Source organism: Talpa occidentalis, unplaced genomic scaffold, assembly GCF_014898055.3.
Source record: "Talpa occidentalis isolate TD23 unplaced genomic scaffold, MPIMG_talOcc4v2.1 talOcc4.8, whole genome shotgun sequence".
Lineage (NCBI taxonomy): Eukaryota > Metazoa > Chordata > Mammalia > Eulipotyphla > Talpidae > Talpa > Talpa occidentalis.
In genome coordinates, this window is record NW_023605194.1 from 46,239,199 (window position 1) to 46,263,368 (window position 24,170).

Here is a 24,170-nt window from a genome sequence, read left to right on the forward strand (position 1 = left end):
AGTAGGCGAGACAGGAGAAGTCTGCTGCGCCATGTGGGTAACTCCCTGGCTGGCTGGGGATTCGGATAGCTTCATAGTGCTGTTCTTAATGCCTTGTGCCACCAGGGAGGCCCCTATTTCCTTTTTTTGTTGTGGTGTATTACATTGATTTATTTTCAGATATTGAACCATTTTTAAGTCCCTGCAATAAATCTCGCTTGCTCATGATGTATGATCCTTTTAATGCATTATTGCATTTGATTTGCTAAGATTTTGTTGAGACTTTTTGAATCTATGTACATCAGGGATATTAGTCTGTAGTTTTTTGTGTTTGGTTTTTTTTTTTTTTTTTATATCTCTGGCCTTTTTTTTTGTATTAGGACAATGTTAGCCTCATAGAATGTGTTTGGAAGTATCCCTTCTCCATTTTTGGGAGGTTTTGAGAAGGACAGGTATTAGTTCATCTTTGGAGATTTGGTAGAACTTATTAGCAAAATTGTCTGGCCCTGGGCGTTTTTTTTATAGGTAGACTTTTGATATCTGTTTCAGTTTCCTTGCTTGTGATTGGTCTGTTCAAGTTTTCTGTTTCTTCCCAATTTAGTCTTGAAAGGGCATATATTTTTAAGAAATTGTCCGTTTTTCTAGTTATTCAACTTGACTTGCATACAAATGTTCAAAAGTAATCTCTTATGATCCTCTGTATTTCTGAGATATCTGGTGTAACGTCTCTTTTTTTTTTCTGTTCCTATTTATTAGTTTTCTCCTTTTTTTAACTTTTTGAGCCTAGCTAGAAGATTATCTAGTTTATTTTTTAGAGAAACAACTATTGCCTTCATTTCTATTTTATTTATTTCTAGTCTCATTTTTATTATTTCCTTCCTTATACTGGCTTTTGGTTTTGTTTGTTTGGATCTTTAAAGTGAGAAATAAGAAAAATCCTTTTTTTCTTATTACCAAAATAATACATGTACTTTATTTTTTTTAAAGTTATAGAAATATTATTTAAAAAATGGAGGTCACCTTTCCCCTTATATCCCAAGCTACTACTATTTGTTTTATTTCATACCTTTTATACTTGTGTTAAAATATGTAATCTTGTACACGTATATAAGATTCTGTGGGTTGTTTTTTCATTTAATAAAGTTCTATCTTCCCATATAGATGTTCTTTTTTAATAAAAGCATCAAATTTTTATTATGTGGGTATTTTATTATTTACCTACCTGCCTGTTACAGGAAATAGGTTATTTACTATTTTTTGTTTTTCAGTTACAAAACTATGATTCAGTAGACATCATTTTGTAACATAATAAATCCCAAAAAGGAAGGTTTCTGGGTCAGAGGGCATGCATGTTTAGAACTGTAATACATATTTTAACAGTTTGCCTTTTTTAAAAATTGAATATTATTTATTTTTTAATTTTCTTACATCATTGCTCATTTACTTACAGTATTTGATTTCTCCCCTCAGGTGTAGCCCCCATAATTCTTCCACCACCACAGAAACCATGAGCCATCACTACAGTCCTTTGTGTTCTCTCTACTTCCCCTGCTGTATGTCTCAGATCTATGGTTTGCCTTTAGGTTTTGTCTTTTTCTTTACTCTTTGTTTGTTTTCCCTATATTCCACCTGTAAGTGAAGCATGTGATATTTTTCTTTTTCCTTTTGAGTTATTTCACTTAGCATACTCTCTTCCAGCTCCATCCATGTTGCTGCAAATGTTTATCTTTTTTGATCACTGAGCAACTATTCCATTGTTTATGTGTTCCACATCTTCTCGATCCATTTATCCATTTATTTATTGTTTTGGGGGCATTTAAGGTTATTTCCATATCTTAGCTATTTTATAGTGCTGCACTGAACATAGAAGTGCAGGTTTCCTTTTGAATTAGTGTTTTTGTGTCCTTTCGCTAGATTCCTAAGAATGGAATTACTGGGGGTCATTTGGTAGATCCATTTTTAATATTTTCAGGATCCTCCACACAGCTTTCCATAAGTCATTGGACCAGTTTGCATTCAAGTTTGCATTCCCTCCAGCACTGTAAGAGAGTTCCTTTTTTCCCACATCCTTGCCAGCATTTGTTGTTGGTAGTGTAAAAAACATTTTTTGTTTGTTTCATTTTACTTATTTTTTGATCCAGAAAAATACCATGTTTATTACACAAACACTGGGAAGATGAATTGGGGCATGGAAGTGGAATATAGGTATATGGTGGGGATCCAGGCCCCACCATGAGGATCTAGCCAGGCAGTGTTTTTAAGTTAAAAGGTATCAAGAGTGAGTCCACAGAGGGCACTGAATACCAGACCCCCTGAAAGGCTAAGGGACAACTCTCTCTGTTCTAGGAAAATCACAATAAAAATAGGAGTGATGCTCCGTCCCACCCACTCATCATCTGGAAGCCTAAAGGATTGCAGTGATTACCCCAAAGAGGCCAGTGGTGGTGCCAAAGATCTCCACTATAAGAATCTTCACAAAGAGGTTCGGGTTCTGTACATTGGTCATCACAGCTATACAGCCCATGGTGCTAACACAGACTCCATGGAGGAGGTTGAAGTGATGGAGTAGTGATGGAGTGATGAAGTGATGGAGTAGCCTATGTGGTGGTTTCAGTGGCCAATGACTAGGGGTCATTTGCACTGAAAGGCTCAGCCATGTCAATAATAGTTGCCATGATGCCATGGATGGCCGTAGCCTCATCGAACATAATGTTGACCTGGTTCTTGCTTTTAATTCTAGGGATCCTTAACCCTCCCTGAATGATTGAGGAGCCTCTAGTATAGATACCACATGCTGGCCAAGTGCTGACAGGGAGCTAGCTAGGCAGTGCCTAGTTTTATCCACCTGAAAGGGGATGTGTTTGTCAGGAACCATACTGTATCAAAGAAGAATCCCACATCAAAAATGGTGTAGCAGATTCCATGAAGACCATGCAGGTCCAGAGACCATGAAAATTCTGAGCTGGAGCAGTACTAGCCCCATCATGGTGGCAGTGATGGTGGGTGTGTCTAGTTAGTGGGGCCAGAGCTAAAAAAATTTTTGTTTGTGTTTTAGATTGTTTAGAGAACGATCCTTTACCAATTTTGTGTAAATATATTTTCTGCTACTTAAAAAAATTGTTTTTCATGGAAATAATATAATTATGAATTTGAAACTCCTAAATTTCAAAATCAGACTTAGCTGTGATTGAATTATTTGGAATAAGTTATTTCTTTTTGTGGATTGCTTTTAAAACATAAATGGTAGTACTTGTGTAAATTGACAGGAATGTTTTGAACCCAGAAATATTTTTTCAAGTATGTATTAGTTCATCAGGGCTGCCATAACAAAGTATTACAAACTAGGTTGCTTAAATAACAGAAATGTATTGTCTCATAACTCTGGAGGCTAAAAATCCAAAATCAGTGTGTCAGCAACATTGATTCCTTCTAGAGACTAAGAGGAAAAGATTTGTTTCTGGCCGTTCTCCTAGCTTCTGGTGGTTTGCTGGCAATCTTAGGCATTCATTTGTATTGCATTCTTCCTGTATTCTTGTCTGATCAACTTTCCCTTTTTATCAGGACCCCAGACAGATTAGAGGCATACCCTAATTCAATATGACTTTAACTAATCACATCCTCAATAACCCTGTTTACAATTAAGGCTATATTTGGGGGGTACTGGACACTAAATCTTCAACATATGGAGGTACATGATTTATTCCATAATAAAATTTTCAGAACTATGAAAGCATAATATATAATTGTTGTCCCCAAATAGTTTGTTTAGAATTTTGAAAAAGGTGTGCCTTTTAAGGGATGTTAGTTGTGAATATGTTACTAGTGGTGTTTCTATGTTACTATCTTTCTAACCAAAGGACACTATATCCTTTACTGTTAGTTTTCTTTGTCTGTTGGGTTCTCAGAGCATATTATTGATGATTATATCTTATCAGGTTTAAACCTTGGCTTGGAAAAGACTCCTAATAGACCATCTTCTATATTTGTGACTGGTTGTCTAGAAGTAGTATATATGTGTACAGTTATTAAATCAATCTTGGTTATAGTCAGTACTCACAGGACTTTTCATGCTTGTTCCTGGACATGAACAGAACTGTAAAGTATGAGACTCCCAATGTCCACATTTCCAGATGAGAATGAGCAAAGCAATCCACTGCTTTTGTTTCATCTCTCATACTATGAACAAGTGTCAGTATAGTGTACTTTTTTTTTTCAGTTTTGCTGGTGATTTCATTGTTCAAAGTGACCTCTGAGCTGAGTGTCAGTGTTTAGTGAAATAAACTGCTATCTGGTGTTTCTTAGACAAGAAGATTGGTATACCTTATAAGAAAATACATTCAGGCAAGAATTACAGTGTTGTTGGTTGTTAATTAGATGTTAATGAATCAACATTATTATTCATTCATTCAAATGTCTTTAAACAAAAATACTCATAAAACAGTTGTGTTCATCAGTTGATGAAATTGTTATCAGAGTTGTAGTAGCCTAATCTTGTATTTTCACTGGTGGTGATGACCTATGATGCTTGCAGTTGTATTGAAAATGTGCAAACTTTTCATGTCATTATTTCCTAAAAATACAGTATGACAATTATGACAATTACTTGTATTGTATTAGTATTATAAGTAATTGAGAGATTATTTAATGTATATGGGAGGTTATATGCAGATACTATGCCATTTTATAAAAGGGACTTGAGCATTCTTGGGTTTTGGTATTTGTTTCCCAGCTAAAATAAAAAGTCTAAAATTATAAGTAAAAGAATGATAGGGTTTCCTGAAAGGATAATGCATTAGTAAAGTAAGTCTTCAATATTTAGTATCTTTGTTCTTTTTCATGCATTTTGTAGACTTTTGCAACATCTTTTCAGGAGGTATAAAAGAAAGCTGAAAGCTTTTACACTTTGTGTACTATTTGTAGCTTTTATTTATTTTCTTTTCATAGCTTTCATTGACTACAATTGAGAATGCAGGGTTTCTCATTTTTTATCCATAATGGCAAAGAGAAGAAAATTGACAGAGGAATTACTAGACAAATTTCATAATTACTAGACAAATCAGAAGGTGGATGGATATAGATAGTACCATTGTATGATGATGAAATTGCTTATATTCATAAACTCTTGAACAGTGAGTTTGGAGATGATATTCTACATGAATTTTCACAGGCTCAACAATTGACAGCTATATTTCTAGGTCCCAAAGAAAATAAGATGACTTATCCTTAGTCATTCAACAGGAAGGATTTTAGCATGTAACATTTTGCAACAAGAACCTGTATATATCCTGTATTGCCAAAAGGATGTGTAATAGTATTCTTCTTTCATGACATTTATGCAGCAAAATTTATTTGATGCAGTTTGTAAGTGAAAAAATGCTGAAGTCAGATGTACATACAGAGGTAAATGGGAGGAAATAGATGATGTAAGGAAAAAAAGTCATTAGGTTGAACATTTTGTCTTTTATAGATCTAAAAATGACAATGTTTGCAAAATGACCTTTTCTCCTCATTAATATGATGTGCCATCAGTTTTAAAAAACATTGTATTTTAACAATACAAGAAGAACCAGGAGAACAAAGAAGATCTATTTTGAATATATCAGCTTTGGGTATTACAAGGTGATATGTTACATCTGCCTAATGCTTGCTCTTTTCTGCTTTTACTTTTGTCTCTGAAAATTATATATTTCTTTCCCTGAGCAACCTCCTCCACTTATGATTTCTTGGCTTTTTTGTGGTTTCCAAAATTAAATGTTCCTTTTGTCTTAAAGAGAAATATTGTGAACCATAAGTTCTGATACAAACATGGTGACATTTTTCTTGAACTTTTTATATGAACATTTTGTAAAATAAAAGTTGAGAGATTAGCACAATAAGCAAGAGTTAAAATTTTGCCATATATTTTTATATGTGTATTTGTATTTTTATTTTTATTTATTTTTTTTTTTTTTATAGAGGCATGCTTTATTTATTTGTTTGCTGGTTTGTTTGTTTGTTTGTTTTGTTTATACATGCACTGGGTACAGTCAGAAGCGCGGGAGGGTGAGAGAATTCTCCAGAGCCAGAGCAGGGAGCAGAGCAGGCAGAAGGACCGAGGTACACTGCTGAGGGGAGCAGCGGGCGGCAGGAGAGGTCTGCGCGCCATGTGGGACCCTCCTCCGGTGGCCGGGGAGCAGCCGGGGATCGAACCGGCGCCGCAGAGGCCGCGGGCAGCCTCGCAACCCAGCGCTCAACCGCTGCGCCACCGGGGAGGCCCTGTATTTGTATTTTTAAAAAGAAACATCTTTTTAATTAAAATCTGTAATTGTCATGCAATGTTATTAAACCTTTTTCAACAAGTTTAGCAATTGTATTCTTAATTCCAACATCTTATAGCCTCTGTTTATCAAAGGAATCATTTGTTTTCTAATGAGCTTATTTCTCCCTTTTCTATGTTTTTGCAAGGCAAATGTAGCTTGGTGATTAAAACTTCAAATAGAGTTAGCATAATACCTAGTACATAGTAAATACTCAAAAAATGTTAACCCCTGGATTTGGTATGAATTCTCTTCTCTTTTTCTAGGGCATAGTGCTTTCTTGTGATTTTTGTTTGCTTGGTTTGCTGATTTCATTTATTCCCCCTTTATTCTTGTTTATCATAGATTTTTTTTAAAGATCATCTTGTTTCTAGTATTCAATTAGAATTTCACCTAGATGTGAAATGTCTCAATATATCATTATTAGGACATCTTAGCATACTTATGGGTTGAGAGGGGTGTGTGTGTGTGTGTGAGATGAGCCATTTGGGAAAAAAACAAGTAATTTAAAAAATGTTACAGAGAAGCTACTAGTTTTGAATATTTCTTGTCAGAAAAGGCAATATATATAACTGTTATTATGTTTCTTTAATACTTTTTTTCTGAAGTAGTTACCCATTCTCAAATAGGTTGCAGTAATTTAATGGGACTAAAATTTTGAAAGAACAAAAATCACGTTGAGTTTTTAATATGTAGAAAAAAATTAATAAGCTCAGGTCAGTTTTAAATTGAAAATGTTTTTAAGACACTGCCTTTACTATTTTAATTATTTTTAATTAAATTTCATTTTTTTGAATAGACAATATACTGACATCATTCAAAAATCAGAATAATATAAATATACATTGAGAAATTTTGATCTTACATTTGACTGCCATATTCCACCCTTTAATTATGTTTATTAGTTTTGTGTATATATGTATTTCTAAACTTTATGTAAATGTAGGCATATTTGAATATATGTTCTTATTCTTCCCTCTTCCTTTACAAGAAATAGCCAATCCTGTACACTTTTCCACATCTTGATTTTTTTTCCTTCTTTAATAATATATCCTTAATCTTTCTGTACCTCTGAGTAGCTGCCTCTTTTTTTTTTTGGTAGAGCATAGTATTTTTCACACTATACTTTATATAATGTGTGTAGATGGAATCTTTATTGATGGATTTTGATGGCCATTTCTAGTTTTTATTATATTATGTTGCAAATATATGTAAGTATACACATTTACATGCAGGAGGAAAGAACCTTTTTTCCTAGGTGCACCACCTATGACTGGTCTAGACAAAATAAGCGTTTAACAAGAGAAAAAAGGCAAGTTTATTAACATGTGCATTATGCTTACGTGTTGGGACATTCATGTAATGAGTAATGAGTAAAGGGAGTGTTAGAACATGAGCTTATATAATAATGAGTAACTAAAGGGAGTGGTAGAACATGAACTTTTGGCATCTTAACAAAAGAACACTACATTTTTAGGAAGTTAAAAAAAAGGAATTTGAATTTCTGGGATGGAAATTGTGGGAGAACTAACAAAAGATAAGAACTAGTTAATAAAGTTTGTTACATAGGTTCTACTGGTGCCACCTCTGAATAAATAGGGTCTAGAGTTGTCTCTGGTGATTAAATTCTGTCCTTCCTGAAAGAGAAAGGGGACACCTTTATAAATTTTTGTCTTGCTTTTATTTTTCGTCTTGCTTTTATTTTTACTTTGTAAACACACTGTTTCATTTTTTCACACTATGGGATTTTCTTCCCTCAGTTACAGTCACCATGGTTTTCCCACCACCAAAGTGCCCACAGTCCTCTATCACACTGCACTGTGCTCTGCTTGTGCTCTGCTTCTTTCCTGTTCTCTACTCTCTCCCTCATACACCCACCTCTCCCTCCATGTCTCAGATCTACTGTCTGCTCTCAAGGGTCAGCCTTATAGTTGTCTTTGTCTGATGCTTTGTTTGGTTTCTCTAGATTCCACATGTAAGTGAAACCTTTGTCCTGCTTTAAGACAAACGGGTGAGAGCAAGAAAGTGCTTCTCTTGTATCTGCTTCTTAATGGTCTTTGTCTCAAAATAATCTTAATACCAGAGTGGCATATTTTGGGTTGATACAGTCTGTTTCCCTTCAGAATTAGGTGTATCTGAAGGAGAAATTCCTGAAAGTGAAATTGCTAGGTGCAAAATATTTTGTTAGGTAGTGAGACATTGGTGTCTATAAAGGTGATTCAATTTTGCATTCCTACTATCAATATACAAGGTTGCCTACTATCAATATATAAACTATGAAACTTAGATTTTTTTAAAAATTATTTATTTGTATATATTTTATATCATTGTTCTTTTTATTTTTTTATTTTTTAAATTTTTTAAAGATATATTTATTTATTTATACAAGCACTGGGTACAGTCAGAAGTGCGGGAAGGTGAGAGAATTCACCAGAGACAGAGCGGAGAGCAGAACAGGCAGACTGATGAAGTACACTGCTGAGGGGAGCAGTGGGCGCAGCAGGAGAGGTCTGCGCGCCATGTGGGACCCTTGCCGGAGGGCGGGGATTGAACCAGCGCTGCAGAGGCTGCAGGCAGCTTCGCAGCCCAGCACTCAACCACTGCGCCACCAGAGGAGGCCCATCATTGTTCATTTTTAAACAGTGTTCATCTGTGTATCATTGCCACAGTCCCCTGTGCTCCCCCTCCACCTCCCCTGCAGGATGTCTCTGGTTTATAATTGTTTGTTTTTGTCAAACTTAGATTTTTATTAGGTGAAATGTGTTACCTTGGTGAGTAAGGTCTTTTTTTATTTGAAGATTTATTTATTTATGCATACAAGAAGAGCTAGGGTGTAGGCCAGAGGTGCAGGGGGTGAGAGGATTCACCAGAGACAGAGTGGGAAGCAGAACAGGCAGATCAACCAATATACACTGCTGAGGGGAGCAGGAGAGGTCTGCTGTGGCATGTGAGTTAGCTCCCTGCCTGGGATTGAACTTGTGCTGCAGTGGCTGCTGATAGCTTGATAGTGCTGAGATTTAACCCCTTGTGCCACCAGGGTGGCCCCAAAAAGGTCTTTTTTAAACAAAAGTTTTATCAGTAAATTATATTTTAGGTTTACATCAAAACTGAGCAGGAGATACAGGGTTCCTATATACCACTATCCTCACACATGCACAACCTCCCCCACTACCCGCAGCCTGTATGTACCACAGTGTTGCATTTATTGCTATTAAAGAATTTACATTGACACATCATTTTCATCCAAAATCCATAGTTTATGTTAGGGCTCATTCTTTGGGCTGTATATGCTATGGATTTGGAGAAATGTGTGGTGAATTGTAGTATTGTATAGGATAGATTGTACAGAATAGTTTCATGACCCTAAAAATCCTCTGTGCACTGCCTATTTATCCTACCTCACCCCTGACTCTTGGCAATCTCTAATCTTTTTATTTTTTTATTTTTATATTCCCCATACAATTGCACCCCCCTGATTTAGATCCCAATCACTCCTTTCACCCCTCCCAATAGTGTGTCTCTAGTTCATAGTTATTTGTTGATTTTGATTTTTTTCTTTCTTACAGTTATTCTTTTTCCTGGTCCCTTATTTAATAGGTTTTCTAGATTCCTGCTATGAGTGAGATCATCCGGTATTTTTCTTTTTCTTTCTGGCTTATTTCGCTGAGCATGATCCCTTGCAGCTCCATCCATGTTGCTGCAAATTGTATGAGTTTATCTTTTTGATTGCTGAGTAATATTCCATTGTGTATATGTACCACATCTTCTTGAGCCAATCCTCTATTTTTGGGCATTTGGGTTGTTTCCAGAGCTTAGCTATTATAAATAGTGCTGCTATAAACATAGGGGTGCAGGTGCTCTTTGGAATAAATGCACAAAAAAAGAAAATTACAGGCCAATCTCCCTAATGAACACTGATGTAAAAATCCTCAACAAAATCCTTGCCAACAGAATCCAACAATGCATCCATAAGATAATTCACCACAACCAAGTAGGATTTATTCCAGGGACACAAGGATGGTTCAACATCCGAAAATCAATCAATGTAATCCAACACATCAACAAAAAGAAATATAAAAACCATATGATAATATCCATAGATGCTGAGAAAGCATTTGACAAAGTACAACACCCATTTATGATAAAGGCCTTTGAAATTCTCGGGATACGAGGAACATACCTAAACATCATAAAGGCCATCTATGACAAGCCCACAGCCAATGTCATTCTCAATGGTGAAAAGCTGAAAGCATTCCCATTAAGATCTGGAACAAGACAAGGATGTCCACTCTCACCACTGCTTTTCAACATAATCCTGGAAGTTTTATTTTTTTTTAATGTCACCTTTTCCAGATTATCATATAGTTGGAATCAGGCAATATGGAGCCTTTTCAAAAATGACTTCTTTCTTTTTGTAATATGCATTTAAGTTTCTTTTGTCTCTTCTCAGTGCTCAGTTTTTTGTTTTGTTTTGCTTTTTAGTGCCAAATAGTATTCCATCATCTGAACGTACCTAGTTTATCCATTAACCCTCTGAAGGACATTTTGGTGGCTTCCAGATTTTTGGCAATTATGAATAAAGATGTTATAAGCATTCACTTGCAGTTTTTTTTTTTTGTGGGGGCATAATTTTCATCTCCTTTATATAAATACTAAGGGAAATGACTTCTGGATCATGTAAGAGTATGTTTTGTGAGAAACTGCCAAACTGTCTTCTAAAAGGATTGTACAATTTTGCGTGCTCATCACCAATGAGGGAGTGTTTCTTTTGTTCTCTATCTTCACCAACATTTGATGTTATTTTGGATTTTGGCCATTTTAGTAGGTGTATCTCCAAATAGTGGTATCTTATTTTAATTTACAGTTCCCTCATGACACATGGTATAGAACATCCTTTCATATGTCACTGATAGGTCTCCCTCCCTGTTCAGGTCTTCTGCATTTTGTAATTGGGCTAGTAGTTTTTTAATTGTTGTTTTAAGGGATTTTGTATTTTTGGATGATAGTCTTTTATTAGGTGTTTCTTTTGTAAATATGTTCTCTCAGTCTGTGACCTGTCTTCTCGTTCTCTTGATAGGTAAAAACTTTAATAATTGAAGGTTAAACTCATATGGGACACTACTTAAAAGTCTGTGACTTGATGAATTTTCTCAGTGAACATGTTACTGACTTTTCAGTATATCAATAGTTTGAATATAGTAGACTTTTCAGTACAGTTTTTTCCATCAAGGAAGTTGAGCATCTTTTCATATGATTAATGACTGTTTCTTTTTCTGTGAATTGTTCCTATCTTTTGACTATTTATCTCTAGATTACTATTTTTTTTCTACTAAGCCTTTAAAAATTGGGAATAACATTTTCCCTGTTTTTCTCATCAGTCTTTTGACTTTGCTTTTAGTTTATTTTGCTATAACAAAGAATTGGAATTTTCTCAAATGGGTACAGAATCTCTTCATCTTTCCTTGGCTTAGAATTTAGCTTACATGTCACTGTCTTGCCAAGTCTTTCAAAACTTAATTGAAGTTTTTCATGTCCCCATGGTCTTTTGTATATCTTTATCTTAGTATTTGTTCACAATTTTTTTTTTATATTTAAAGAACAGGTTTATTAGGGGAAGGGACAGAGGAATAAAGAAACTTGCATAGACACAAGCAGGCAGGAAGAGCTGCCCCGAAAGGCTCAGATTTGCTGTGAGAGGCCTGCATGGTTGCAGGCAGGTGGCCTTGAGGAGAGCTTATTCTGCTGAGGGAAGTCAGTGAAGAGAAGTCCTGGTATAATCCAGGTCACGGGCAGGCAGGGAGGGTGCTGCCCCGCAGAGGAGAGAGTTGGTGAAAAGAAGCACCTGCGTTGTCACAGTTGGGTAGGCAGAGTGCTGCCTGTTCACAATTCTTATTTCACTTTTTAAAAAAATAGATTATAAACTCCTAAGCTCAAACACTTTTTTTTATCTATCTGTATATCTTTCATGCTTGGAGCACATGAGGTATACAGTAAACATTAGTGTTTGGTGTTGATGCTCTGTTTCTTGGATTTTTGGATGCCTTTGATTTCATAGTCATTGTTATTTAATATAAATATTGTTCATTTGTTACTATTGAACCAATAAGGCTGCTTGTTTATCTCTCTTATGCTATCATTTTCTGCTCTTTACTACATTTGCCTTTAAGAATTGTCTTGGAAGACATTGACTTATTTCTGGGGCCTGTGTGAGAGACAGCAGCTCTTTTGTGTGTTTTACTTTTGTGAATGTTTTGGTGCAATGTTATAGTCAGTTATTTTTCTTGATTTTTTTGGGGGTGATGGTATGTGTTATATCTTGTTTTACTTTTTTGAGTATATAGCTACAATATATATTTAAATCATATACACAAAATATACATAAAGAGTAAGAGAAGTATAATGAGCATCCATGTACTATTCACTAGCTTCATGAGTTATTCATGGTACTTTAAGGTAAGTACCTAAGATAACATCATTAAAGTGTACAGATTCCTAGAAGTTATCTAGGGCTAATCTCCTAATCCACAATGCAGTGTAGTAATCTAGATACAATTTGAATTTCTCTAGACACAGAAATTTAACCCTACTTGATGCAGTGCTTCATTATTGAACATCTGTATTTGTGTGTGTGTGTGTGTGTATATATATATATATATATATATACTTTAAAGATTTATTTATTTATTTATTTATTTATACAAGCACTGGGTACAGTCAGAAGCGCAGGAAGGTGAGAGAATTCACCAGAGTCAGAGCAGGGAGCAGAGCAGGCAGAAGGACTGAAGTACACTGCTGAGGGGAGCAGCAGGCGGCAGGAGAGGTCTGCGCCTATGCGGGACCCTCGCTGGTAGCAGGGGATCGAACCGGCACTGCAGAGGCTGCGGGCAGCCTCACAACCCAGCTGTCAACCGCTGCGCCACCGGGGAGGCCCTGTATTTGTATATTGACCTAAAAGTTCCTTCTGAAGATATTCTGATTCTATTTTGAATAGCTTCAATACGAGGCTTTCAGTTTATTGAACACAGTAATTACAGCTTTCTTGGTAAGCTAAGAAATTATAATTTTAAATGGTAGCGAAAAAAATTGTACTGATTTTTTTGGGTAAAAAACTGATAGACATTGTACATTTTAAGGAGACTAAAGAAGCAATTTCACTTTTTAAAATTTGTCAAATTTTTTTTTACTGACATTCTTATGAAGCGTCAATATTTTAAATTAATTTCAGGTTTAAGGCTTGAATACATTTTAAACACATAAGGAGTTTTTTATCTTTGACATTAAAATGGCAGTCCATAAACTGGGATCTATATATTACCATTACCTTGCCTTTTGATTCTCTCCTCAGCATAGTCAATAAATACTTTATTAATGAGATCTGTGAAGAAATTGTTTCCTGTCAGAAATTTCCAATTAAGGTTATTTAATATATTTTAGTCGCTCCATAGTGAAAGTTATGTACATGATAATGTATGTTTCAATTAAAATCAAACAGGCTAGGTTGTTTAAATGATTCTCTTTCAGCTGGACTCCTTTTTTTGGTGATGATTTTGATTGAGGAACACAAAATGTTCAAATCATTTATAGTCTGAGTTGATTATGTCAACTGTGATGTATATCTGCATTTATCACATTGAGAATTTCATACAGATCATATTTGTTAGATTATTTAGAATGACTGAAGTTATACTTGTTTTGTATTTAAGCATTTTTAAGCATGTTTGTGTAACATGAAGAGTGTGTTTTATTCTCATTGGAAATTTACAATTAGAATGTAATGTCTTTCTTTTTGATTTTTGTAGAACAGGTTGTTGCCCTGGATGCTCAAAATATCGTAGCTGTTTCATGTGGAGAAGCTCACACATTAGCCCTAAATGACAAGGGCCAGGTGTATGCTTGGGGTCTTGATTCTGATGGACAACTTGGCCTGCTAGGAACAGAGGAATGTATCAGAGTACCCAGGTAACAAAGGTGACCAGAAAGAGGTCCTCAGCAATCTTTTTTAATAAATTTGTTACCTAATTTATCCCATTTACTATGGACATATAGTAGTTGACACCTAATTATTTTTCCTTTATGGTTCTTTAGGAGTTTACTTAAGTATTTTTCTATACTCCATATTTCCCCCCTAATTCGTGTGTAGAGAAAATGGGTAAGGAATATGTACTTTATTATAAATTTTCTCTTTGAAAATTTTTAAGTGGATTACACTGATTAAAGAATTAATTCTACCTTAGTTCCCTAAGCTGCTGAAATATTTATTAAATATTGGTTGGTTGCATGTTTTTCTATCTTTTTTTTCAATCTTAATGAATATGGAAATCACATTTACTTAACATTAAAAGAATTCAGTCACATTTATTACTTTCTACTTTTTTACATCATAATAGCAGACACAATTTAATATATGTTAACCATTACTTCATCACAGAATTATTTCAAAATTTAAAAATAAACAATGCTTCATTAATATTGTATATATACATAGGCTATAAACATTGCTTTAAGATTAATAACTGCAAATAATAAATAATACACTTGTAGTTTTTAAAATTTTACAAATTCTTGACTCCTATAAACTCTTGTTATTTTTTCCTAATAATAGTTATAGGGACAAAAGAGATCTCTCCAGGGAACCAAGTTATTAATTCTATGTAGCATTTTCAAAAACACATTCTTAAATATTTTATTTTTAATTTAACATCGATAATGTTAGTTTCGATTTAAGAAATAGGATGTAACTACTAGGATAAGAAAATGGAGCGTAGGAACTCTTTACCATTGTTAAAAATGAATTTTTTTTTTTTTAAACTAGAGAAGGTAGTTCCTTCAATAAGCCTATAAACTTCTTTCATATGTATATATTGAAAAGCTTCAAGTACACATTTATTGTATTTGTTTTAGCATATTAAGGTTTTTTTAATCTTCAGTTTGACATTTTATATCTGTTCTGGTGATGAAATGTTGTTGGCTCCTGGATAAATCACCTTAACATGTTTCCTTTGTTGAACTTGTGACTAAATTCTACAAAACCCCAGTTCTGTGATAACAAATAATGAACCTAATTCCATTGTGTTTTTAATGTTTCTTAATGATCATGCTGTTGGAAAACTTGTTTTTTTCCTTAGGTTGAATAAATTGAATTTTTAAAGTCACTTCAATTTTGATTTTTTTCAGGAGAAAATGGTAATTTGCAAATAAGTAGTTATTGACTAGATAATACAAATCACTTATAGAAATATCGCAACCACATATATGTCATATCCTTTTCTGTTTTTATTTCCTTTCACAAGTAATTGTTGCAGAATGAGATTTTTAATTTAAGATTAAAAATTCTGTGATTTTAGGATTGAAAGGGTTTTATATGTCAGATTTTCTAAGTTGGTAGTCTTAAAGCCATGGTTCCTGGAAAAGCTTTCTAGTTACCCTTATTTTTATTCCACTGGTTTCTTAATTCTCATCTTTTTTGTCGTTACTCACTTCTTGTATAAGTGTTTTCAGTCAATTTGTAATCTGTAGATGATTAGTAAATGAAAAGAAAGGTAACTATAAGGAGAAAATTTAACATGACAATTTGAATGTTCTTGGTAATATATTATTTACTTGTGACTTTACTGCTCTTGAACCTGGATGGGGATGTGGAAAAGATTTTATTTGAGTCCTTGGTTTAAAGCCTTTATTTTTGTTTTTGCTAGAGATCTATATTAACTTTAAGCTTTGTGTTAAGGCATTTCTGTTGTTCATCTTTCTGTTTTTCATGGACTGATATGATTTGTTGTGACATACAAGTTTTTACCAATATTTTCTTGTTTAAATTTTTGTTTAGTATTTCAACAGAAACATACTACCAGTGATTATTTTCATTTTTGTTTGCATACCAACACATATTTAGACACAAAGCTTTTTATTTAGATGCTTAAAGATGTCAGCCAGCTTTGGAAATTCCTGTACTTTTTTTTTCCTTTACTGGGGTGACATAAGTTTACATCACTACATCACATACATTTTGAATATAACATTTATAAAAAAGAGAATGAAACTCAGATATTTGTAAATATATTTTAAAAATTAGGTCTTTACAATTTTTCTAAGAGTCACTAGAAAAATGCCATTCACATTAGACTACTTTCTTGACAACAAAATCCATTTTTATGCTAGCAGATAGAAGCTTGTAAATTAATAATAAATAGATTATATTTGAAGTAATTACTAGTTTGATAATTTCCTACTACTTTTCTTTTTCTGGGAGAAAGGCTGAAATTGAAGTTAAGCCTAATTTTTATGGTCTGTTAGTTTAATGTAAGTGTAAATACTTTTTTTATGCAAACTTTCCAAAAGTGATTGTTGGTAATGAAGATATAGTTTATTTTTAAAATTCTGTTTTTGGACATACTCAACAAAATATTGTAACAGGATGGTATAATATGATCCTTGTGATAATAGCTATTTTTGGACTATAAAATTTAATTATATATGTTTAAATAGCTTGGTAAAAAATAAAATTTATTTTCTTGATTTCACTCAGTTTTTAGTGTATTTTTTAAAATTTCTGCTTAACACTAGCATCTGAATTTAAAAAATTAAAACTTTTTTAATAGTAGAGGCTCAATCAGTTGTTAATCTAAATTTTTCAAAATTGAAAAAAATTGGTGTTAGTACTATATACAAATCACTAAGAAAGTTATGGTTTGACTTGAGGAAAGACTATTGTTAATATGTTCTATTGGCAAAATTTTTGAAGCCACTTTATTGAGGTATGATTCACATATAAAAAGCTGTACTTAATGTATATACTTTGATATGTTTGGAATTGGCAAAATATTTAATGCTGTAATTTTTCATTTTTAATTATACAGTGTAAACTTTTTACCAGTCTTAGTTAATAGTTGTTAGAATTTCATCTTCTCAAACAACTGGAAATGCTTGGTTTCTGTTTTTATTGCCTGTGTATATATTAAGTTGGAAAAATAAAACAGTATTGTTATATATAATACTGCTATATAATGAGTATGAGATATTCAGTATTTAATATGTTTTGGCAGAATTCCCAAGAGGTAGTATAAATCTTATTTCCAAGTTTATTTGCTGTTTTCTTGTAAATTTCAGATAACTTTCAAAATTCATAAAGAAATTACTCTTCTTAACAGTGAATCATCTTAGAGATATCATAGTCATTTAAAATTTTTGGTATGTTCTAGACTTCAGGGAGTTAATTTATAAGCAGTAAAATGTTTGCTCTAAACACATGTGTTTTTTTTTTTTTTTTAATCTTAAATTTTATTTTTATATTCCCCCATACAATTGCAAACGCCCCATTCTGACCCCAATCCTTCCCCTCCCGCCCCCCACCCCCCAAAAAGTGTCTCTGGTTCATAGTTTTTTGTTGATTTTGATTTTCACTTTCTTATATTCATTTTCCTGGTCCCTTATTTAAGTTTTCTAGTGTTTTATATAGATCATAGGAATCTTCGTGTGTGTGTATTTTTACATGTAAAAATAAAACTTTTACAAAATTTATTCTGGCTTATTTTACTTTCTTATTAATTGCATTGGAATCCCTTTAAAAATAAAAATCTTTATACATTAACATTATCTTTTTTACTTTAAAAGGCCAGATTACTTTTGATGAATTCTATAAAGTTCTACTTCATTAAGAATTTTCTAACTTGTTATCTCTAGAAAAAAAGGAACATGGGAAATTAATTTCATAAATTGAATTTTTACCTATCATAGTATTATTTTAGTTTTTTATTACCTGAAAGCTAAAACAATAGAGCCTATCTTCACCCCCCCAATATTCAGTATATTATTAAATTTATGCAGAGATGAAAAGAGATGTTTTTTCTTTAAAGTACTAATGACAGAAGAATATATTTCCTTTTCTTTGAAGTAGACATGGTGAAAGAAATTAGCATTTATGTATATTTCAAGTCTTGATAGTATTTTAAAAATAGAGTCACTGAGTTGTAAATTGGTTCTGTGAGTTTAGAAGTCTTTCAGGTACATTTTATGAATAATTTCTTCATAAAAGTACAGAGACTTTACAAATTCAGTTTAGCAGTATGTTCATTACATACTTTTTACTAAACATTATGGCAGGTGCTAGGAAATAGTTTATAAAACACATAATCTGACTTTGCAGATTTTATTGGTTAGCACAGTATACATTATTCATAATTGAATGATATGTACACTGGTTATTACTAGTGATAAGTGCTGTGAAAGAATAAAGTGGAACTATGAGAATGAAGTCTTTTGAAATCCTTTTCTTGGTCTTGTAAATTAGACTCGATATCTGGAGCAGTTGCTTTTTAAAAATATTTAATATAGGTCATTGTTAATGTATGATGTGCCTGATACTGAATCAATAATAGTAAATGTTTAGTAACTTCAGCACAGTTGTACATATCCATGTATTTTTTCATTCCCACTTTTGCATTGCCAATGTTTAATCTTGCTAAATGTAGAAAAATAGTGTTTTTGCTGCATTTGAAAATCTGAAAGTATTGGATCTTGCTAATTTATTGGATTCTGCTAAATAGCAGTACAACTCTCAGATTTTGTAGTTAAGAACATAAATCCACTAAATAAAAATATTTTTAATACAACAATATGGAATTAGAGTAACTCTCCTTTCTCCTGCTCAAAATTTGATTTGCTGAAGCTGCCTCCCGAAAATCATGGGTATCGACACTCTGGTCAGAACTTGCTCCGGACTCTCATATGGCAAAATCAGGTCAGGTGGCAGTATCAGGTAAAGGGCAATCAGAAACACAGTATGTTTCCTCTCCCCTTTTTTCTTGAAAACATTCTGGAAAATCAGAATGATCAGGTGAAGAGGAACTACATACGAAAACCTGGGATAGTTGATGTACAAAGTTACTTGATTTTTATGTTTTAAAAATAATCTTGATAGTTACATTGCAATGAAGGAAAAATCAGAAGGGAGGGGAAAAAAACCCTAAAAAGAAAACACATGGAAGAAATATGACTGAACATATCAGTGATCATAATACACAATAAAAATAATAAAAATAAATGGAATATCACTGATTTAGATGTAAAAGTATTCATGTAAAGTATTTACATTTAGATGTAAAAGGATAGACCATAAACAATAGGTTTTATGATTTGTGAATTCGTCCACCACATAAGATTCCCTATTTCTTAAGGAGCTGATAGAGGAAAACATATATTAAACTAGGCCAAGCACTAATTTTAGACAATTAGATAATGCACATTTTTTTTTTACAAAGATGTTGCCAAGTTTCACACTTAAAGATTTAAAAAAACTTTGTGATAATAAAAGCATTAGATTTATAAGAGCACTCAGGAGTTTTTGAGTAAGTGTAGTTGAGCATAGTTTGCGTATTAAGTATCACCCTTTTAAAGTGTTTTCCCTCCTCATTTTATTAATTTATTAATTTTTGTTAAATTGGATTGTAGTATGTAGGCATGAACTGCTAGGTTGGTAGGAAATTACTATATAGTAGGTGATCAATATGGCATAAATATATAGCATTCAAGATTCATTTCTTAAATAGAGTTAACTGATCCTGATCTTTTTTCTTATTTTCTAGAAATATTAAAAGTTTGTCAGATATCCAGATAGCACAGGTTGCTTGCGGTTACTATCATTCACTTGCACTTTCTAAAGGTAAGTGTTTTTATTTTCCTTTCCCTTTTTTTATTTATATATATATTTAAAGATTTATTTATGCATGCATGCAAGATCCGGGGTGCAGGCCAGAGGTGCAGGGGGTGAGAGGATTCACCAGACAGAGTGGGGAGCAGAACCATTAAATACACTGCTGAGGGGAGCAGAAGGCGAGACAGGCAAGGTCTGCTGTGCCATGTGGGTTAGCCCCCTGGCTGGGGATTGAACTCCTGCTGCAGTGGCTGGGAACTGCTTCATAGTGCTGAGACTTATTTAACCTCTTGAGCCACCAGGGAGGCCCCATTTTTATTAATATTTTAAGTGAGCATAAAATTCTCCAATTTTGTTGTTGTTATTCAAGATTGTTTTACTTCTTGATCCTTTTCCATGCACATTTTAGAATTAGCTTACCAGTTTTCACAGACACGCAAACAACCTAGTGGGATTTTAATTAAATACTAGTTTGGAGCTGTTGGGAAGTACAGATAATGTTTTAGGGATGATACCACCTAGTTTTCTTTGCTTAAATAGTGTCCTTTTAAATAACAATAGTTTGAGTAGCAAAAAATGCAAACTGCTTTGGTCAAGGTAAAAGTAAAATGCTCTGGGAATGAAGAAAAAGATAAATATATACAGTCAAATAGAATTGCTTATAAGAAGGAGGGGATTGGTATTTCTTATAAGCCTTGAAGCTGTGTAGAATTTATTCTGCATTGTACAAATACTTAGAAGGGTGTAGGGGAAATGTTGAGGATTAGCTAAGGTGATAGGTATTAATAAAAGCATAGAATTAGGAAAGCATTTTGTGTTTTTGAGTATTGGCAAGTAGTTTTATGTGGATATTGTAACATACTCATACTTCAGTTGAGATAAATAGAAATTTTACTTCAGTTGAAGTAAAATAGAAATCTGTTACAAAGGACCTTGATTATCTTTGGAAATACATATAGATTATTTCTGGAAATACATACCAATAATTGGTAAGAGTGATTGTCTCTTGGGAAAGGAACTAGGAATCTTAATTTTGGAGGAGAGCTTACTTTTAAGTGTGTACAATTATACACTTAAACTAGTAATTGACTTGTAATAACTGATTTTTAAAAAAATAATTTAATGATAGCTATTTAATAAAAATAAAATATTAAATTTGCAAAACAAGGTGACAGTGGGTAGCAGAAATGGCATAGAGAACTACTGTAGGAACCAGGTAAGTTGTTGAATAGATCTAGCCATATTTTCCTTTAGAAAGAAAACTATACAACTTGGTAAAAGATGATGAATAGGTATAGAAATTAAGAAAGGGTTTATTTAAAATGTTTTGCCACTGATTTTTCATCCAGTACTTGACTCTTTATTCTTCAGCTAATTCATCTGCCTGCTTCTTATTTTCTTCAGAGAATAAGATCACACATTTGTTCTTTGTCTCAAAACTGCTCCCACAATTCTTGAGTAGTCTTAAAAGCCTCCTCTTGTTAATATTTTTATAAGAATAATTCAGTGATTACAGTTTTAAAAAAAGGCAAACTTAAACCTGTTTCCAGTATTTTCAGCAATTTCTCCCTTACTTTCCTCATTGAAGGTTGATATATAACATATAAAGGTATTGGTTTAATTCATAGAAGTCACCATTTTTTCCCACCACTGTTCTTTATAGCCCTTTGTCCCTTTCTCCTTCTCCCCCTTTCTATATACCTCAGAAACCTCACTTGTTAATTAATGTTTGCTAGTTTTTGTAAGTATTTTGTTTTGATTCTTCTATATATGTGTCCAATATATATATTTAAAGATTTATTTATGCATGCATGCAAGATCCGGGGTGCAGGCCAGAGGTGCAGGGGGTGAGAGGATTCACCAGACAGAGTGTGCTTTACTACACATAATTCCCTCAAATGCCTCCCAGTATGCTGTACATAGCAACATTTTGTTTTTCAGTGTAGGTATACCACGTCTTCTTGATCTAATCCTCTTTCAGTGACTCTTAGGTTGTTTCCATATCCTGGCTATTGTAATAGTGCTGCAGTGAACATTGTAGAGCATACAAGTTTTTGGATTGATGGCTTCACATTCTTTGAATAAGATGCTCAAGAGTGGTATTGCTGTATCATATGGTATTGAGAGGAGAGTTATTACAGAAGACTCCTTACATTTGTGACTTGTACTGCTAAATTAGTTATGATGTAATTTACTGAGATGGGAAATACTAGAAAGAGATGCAGGTATGGGTAGCAGGATGGGGGTCCTGAATTGAGTTTGGGGCACACTGAAATTGAAGTGTCTTTGAAAAATCCAGGTGTAAATGGATACATGGGTTTGTTGAGCAGAGAAGTCTGAGCTAGTGATAACATTTTGAATGTGATCAGCATGTAGTTGATAACTAAAGCCTTGAGTGTGGGAAGCCTGTTAGGAGAAATCACAGAATGAAAGTAAGGTTTGCAAATATTTCAAAAAGGTGACATTAACTTAAAATACTATAGGTTTTAGGTGTGTAGTTTTCTACCTCAGTAACTATGTATCACACCATCCTTACCACTAAATGTCCAGTCACCATCCACCAGCAACCAGTCATCTTCTCTTCCTATTTCCTCCTCCCTTCTTCTCCTCTGGTAACCACCATTCCCTTGGTTGGTTTGAGTCTAGGGTTGGTTTTTTCTTTATGTGCCACACATGACTAAAATCACATGTTCCTTGTTTTTCTCCTTCCGACTTAGTTCACATAGCATAATCTCCTCAATGTCCATCTATGTTGTTGCAAATGGCGAGAATACTATTTTTGACTAAATAGTATTCTACTGTGTATATGTACCACACCTTCTTCATCTATTCATCTGTCATTGGTCACTTGGGTTGTTTCCATGTGTTGGCTATTGTGAATAGTACTGTAATGAACATAGGGGTGGTTATATTTTCAAATAAATGTTTTCACATTCTTCAGGTAAATAACTTGAAGTAGGATTATTCTATCATATGGTAGCTCTTTTTAATTTTTTGGAGAACCTCCTTACTCTTGAGACAGTCATATATGAGAAACAAGAAAATGAGGTTACCCTCAGTTATGTGACTTACCCATTCTTTAGTTTAGTCAGTAAAACCTAAAGTGTACTAACAGAATTTTCTTCTAAGATAGTGTATCTTTCCATATAAGACATAAATGTAAGAACGAGGATTACGAATATCCATGTGATGTGAGGAGGAATCTCTCCAAGTAATTGATAATCTTCAAATGAAATGTTTTTTATGTGAGAAAAATGGTTAATTTTATAATTTTTGTCTTACAGCAAGTGAAGTCTTCTGCTGGGGACAGAATAAATATGGCCAGTTGGGTTTAGGCACTGACTGTAAAAGGCAAGCTTCACCACAGCTGATTAAGTCCTTGCTTGGAATCCCTTTCATGCAAATTGCTGCAGGAGGAGCACATAGTTTTGTTCTCACCCTTTCTGGAGCTATCTTTGGATGGGGACGCAACAAATTTGGCCAACTAGGTCTTAATGATGAAAATGGTAGGTTTTCATTATTTATAGATAAATACACTTTTTTAAAAAGAGTTGGTATTTTGCAATGTAGTAGTGATTTTTTTCAGAGAAATGTATGAGAAGTTAATTTAAAAATCCAATTTGCTAATATTTTTAGGGATGGTGGGAAGGTCATAAAATTCATCCTTTTATCATAATCTATAGAAAGTTTATCTGGACAAAAATCTTTGTTCTTGGATATTTACTTTAAGAGAGTTGAAAGATGGTTCTTCAAATTGATAATCACATTATTGACCACCACCATTGGAGAGAAATCTTAAAATTATTCTGGAAAGTAACATGAAGTGTTAACCTATTAAGAGTTTTTCAAGGAAATATTTTAATAATCTGAGTCATTAACTTTTTAGTATGGACTTCACTTTTAATACTAATGCTAGAGTCTTGAAAATAAATTGTTTATGTTTTAAAAAATTTATGAAACAACTTGAAACAAGTTGGGATTTTTGATGGAAAATTTGATTTTTTATAATCATGACATTAGGTCTAATGCCAATATTTGAAATACAGAAAACAATTTAATAAAGTTTAGCATACTTGTAATGATTTTAAATGAACAAAAGTGAATTGTTGATCTAGTAACGACTGCTAGTAATAAATACTCTCAGAGAGATTTTAAAGTATTTTGTTCTGCATAAGAAAAAGATAGCAGGTAAGAAATTTATAGCTCTTTCCTTCTACAAAAAAGTAGAAAGTATATTATCAAGTTTTCAA

General features: G+C 33.3%; 1 protein-coding gene and 1 pseudogene across 11 annotated transcripts in view; one reads left to right on the forward strand and one right to left on the reverse strand.

The window, feature by feature from the left end:
* HERC4 (HECT and RLD domain containing E3 ubiquitin protein ligase 4) overlaps positions 1-24,170 on the forward strand; it is a 112,255-nt gene that overhangs the window by 17,433 nt on the left and 70,652 nt on the right. For 9 of the 11 annotated variants that reach the window (XM_054690214.1, XM_054690220.1, XM_054690218.1 and 6 more), the window contains 4 exons: positions 14,075-14,234; positions 18,937-19,008; positions 19,853-19,929; positions 23,205-23,426. In XM_054690214.1, coding sequence (XP_054546189.1) covers positions 14,075-14,234; positions 18,937-19,008; positions 19,853-19,929; positions 23,205-23,426 — 531 coding nt within the window. The remainder of the gene's footprint in view (positions 1-14,074; positions 14,235-18,936; positions 19,009-19,852; positions 19,930-23,204; positions 23,427-24,170) is intronic. The other 2 variants (XM_037495906.2, XM_054690221.1) reach the window with 1 other exon arrangement.
* Positions 2,384-2,965, reverse strand: LOC119233506 (V-type proton ATPase 21 kDa proteolipid subunit c''-like; annotated as a pseudogene).